This window comes from Babylonia areolata, chromosome 21 (genome assembly GCF_041734735.1).
Source record: "Babylonia areolata isolate BAREFJ2019XMU chromosome 21, ASM4173473v1, whole genome shotgun sequence".
Lineage (NCBI taxonomy): Eukaryota > Metazoa > Mollusca > Gastropoda > Neogastropoda > Buccinidae > Babylonia > Babylonia areolata.
Window position 1 is genome coordinate 56,497,536 of NC_134896.1, and position 2,500 is coordinate 56,500,035.

Sequence of the window (2,500 nt, forward strand, 5' to 3'; positions counted from 1 at the left end):
TTTTGGTCAGAGCCACTTCACGGGCAGACAGGGCTGAAGAGGACGTTTCAGCACGCCACGTGACAATCTGACGGAGTCTTGTCGTCGTTAGTTTCGTGGTGGTGATCACAACAATTATCACCACCCCAGGCAGACCGGCGCCAAAGACTGAGCTGTCCAACTGGTCGATAAACTCTTGGTTGTTCTTGTAAAACTCCCCCACCACGCCTCTCTTTACGACCTTTCCAGAAGCATGATCGTACACACACCCGATGCGATGTTTAAAAGCCACAATGAAATACAGACTCAACACCAAGGCATACACAACAGTGATAATAAGAGCCATGGTTCGAGTGCGTAGCAGAGTCTGAAACTTCAGGGGGTTGAGAACACAGAGACATCTTTCACAGGCGATAATGGCGGATAGAATATAAGAAATAAAATTGAATCCCATCAAACCCATCAGATTATGATTGGTCAAGAAAGTATCGATGGGTCCGAATTTGTCCTTCGTCGTCAGCTGTAGGTAGAGTTGCTCCCCGTGGTGTATCATTCCCATGATCAGGTGGATTTCATCAGCGAAAGACAAGGCGAAGAGACACAGGTTGACACGATCCTTGAGGCCCTGTTTGTAGAACACCGCCATGTTGATGACGTTTGCCGGCGCGCCAATCAGAAACGTGAGAACCAGGACAACGTCTTTGATTTTACGTAATACTATTTCCGCTTCCGTGCCCGCCGCGTCGTGATGACCGCCGGACGAATGGTGTTCGTCGTCGACAAATATGACGTCACTGCATCCGTTAGGAAGTGACAGATTTTGCATCGCAGAAATGTCCGGCTCTCCGTGTGTTGAATCGTTGTCGTACATGTTTGTGCACTATGATTAGAAGATAAATAGTCAACACAGAGACAGACAGACAGACAGACAAACAGACAGACATCACACACACACACACACACACACACACACACACACACACACACACACGTACACACACACACACACACAATCCCCATATACAACACGCGCATTTACTTACTCAGTAAGTGAGTGAATAACGAATTCAAGCCCAGCAGATGTCTTCGTTTCTTATAATGAAGTTGAAGGAGCGTCAAAAAACAGATTGGGTTAAATTCTAACCTTTATTCTTTTTGCGCTTGGGGTGGGACGGTAGTTTTAACTCTCTCCATACAAACGGCGAAAGAGACGACATTAACAGCGTTTCACCCCAGTTACCATCATCAAAATATTGAAAGCGGAAGGCTCTTATACTGAAGAGGTGAATGTTGACAAAGAATACCACAATTCTTACGACGGAAGCTAAAGGTTGGGTCATTCAGACACCCACTGGACATCCGAGGGGTCTGTGTAGAGGAGAAGAGAGGACTGGCCGTACTGAGTGAGTTAAAGATGTCTCACTGATGCTCATGTTGGTCATACTGTTCCTCCAGAAAGGGGGAGGCGGGGGTGGGGATGGGGTAGGGGTGAGTGTGGGGTGGGGGTGGGGGTATATGCACAGCAAGCGACAGCTGTTTCCCCACTGTGTTGTGCTCTCTGGGCTTCATACAGGGTGGGTTGGCCCAACTGCGAACGGTCCAGTCGAAGCGACCAGCTAAAAGTGTTTATTGTGCAGATAACAGGTTGTACGGTTGTCAAATGTAGCTCTTCTGTTTTCGAAGGCTTTCTGTGATTGGTTGCACCAGTAGCAGCTCGTCTGCTCCTTCTTTTCAATGTTTTTTTTTTTTAATGGTTGAAATACAGGAGTACCTGAGGGTAAATCCGAACGGGCAAGTCCAATTGCGAACGACGGGTTTTGGTACTTGTGGACACTTAAAACAGTAGCAGGTCTTGCACTCATAGATATAACATATTATTGGAACATCGTATCAGACTAGTGTTGTTATGTTGGTTATGATAACACAAGCACACACACACACACACACACACACACACACACACACACACACACACACACACACACACACACACATACATACACACACACACACACACACACACACACACACCAGACTAGTGTTGTAATGTTGGTTATGATAACACAAGCACACACACAGACACAGACACACAGACACAGACACAGACACAGACAGACAGACAGACAGACACACACACACACACACACACACACACACACCCCTTTTGAGAGCTCCCAGTAACTGCAGCATCGTTCGCAAACAGACTCACGTCAGAATATCCCATGTTCTGATTGCAAACGACACTATTAGAGATTCCTGGCTTGTTTCAGTTTCAGTTTCAGTTTCAGTCTCTCCAGGAGGCGTCAATGCGTTCGTACAAATCCATATACGCTACACCACATCTGCTAGGCAGATGCCAGACAGCAGCATAACCCAACGCGCTTGTCAGGCCTGGAGGGCATGTTTATAACTTTGTGGACCTATCTTTGTGTACCTATCAGAGTGGATTTCTGTTTACATAAATTTGCCCCAGGATAACACTCTCGTTGCCATGGGTTCTTTTCCAGTGCGCCAAGTGTGT

At 46.8% G+C, this 2,500-nt stretch overlaps 1 protein-coding gene across 1 annotated transcript in view; it reads right to left on the reverse strand.

Moving 5' to 3' along the window:
* The window catches only part of LOC143296673 (uncharacterized), a 1,146-nt gene extending 296 nt beyond the window's left edge, over positions 1–850 (reverse strand). Inside the window, exon 1 of the mRNA XM_076608703.1 lies at positions 1–850. This exon is cut by the window's left edge and continues 296 nt beyond it. Coding sequence (XP_076464818.1) covers positions 1–850 — 850 coding nt within the window.
* Between the last annotated feature and the right edge of the window lie 1,650 nt (positions 851–2,500).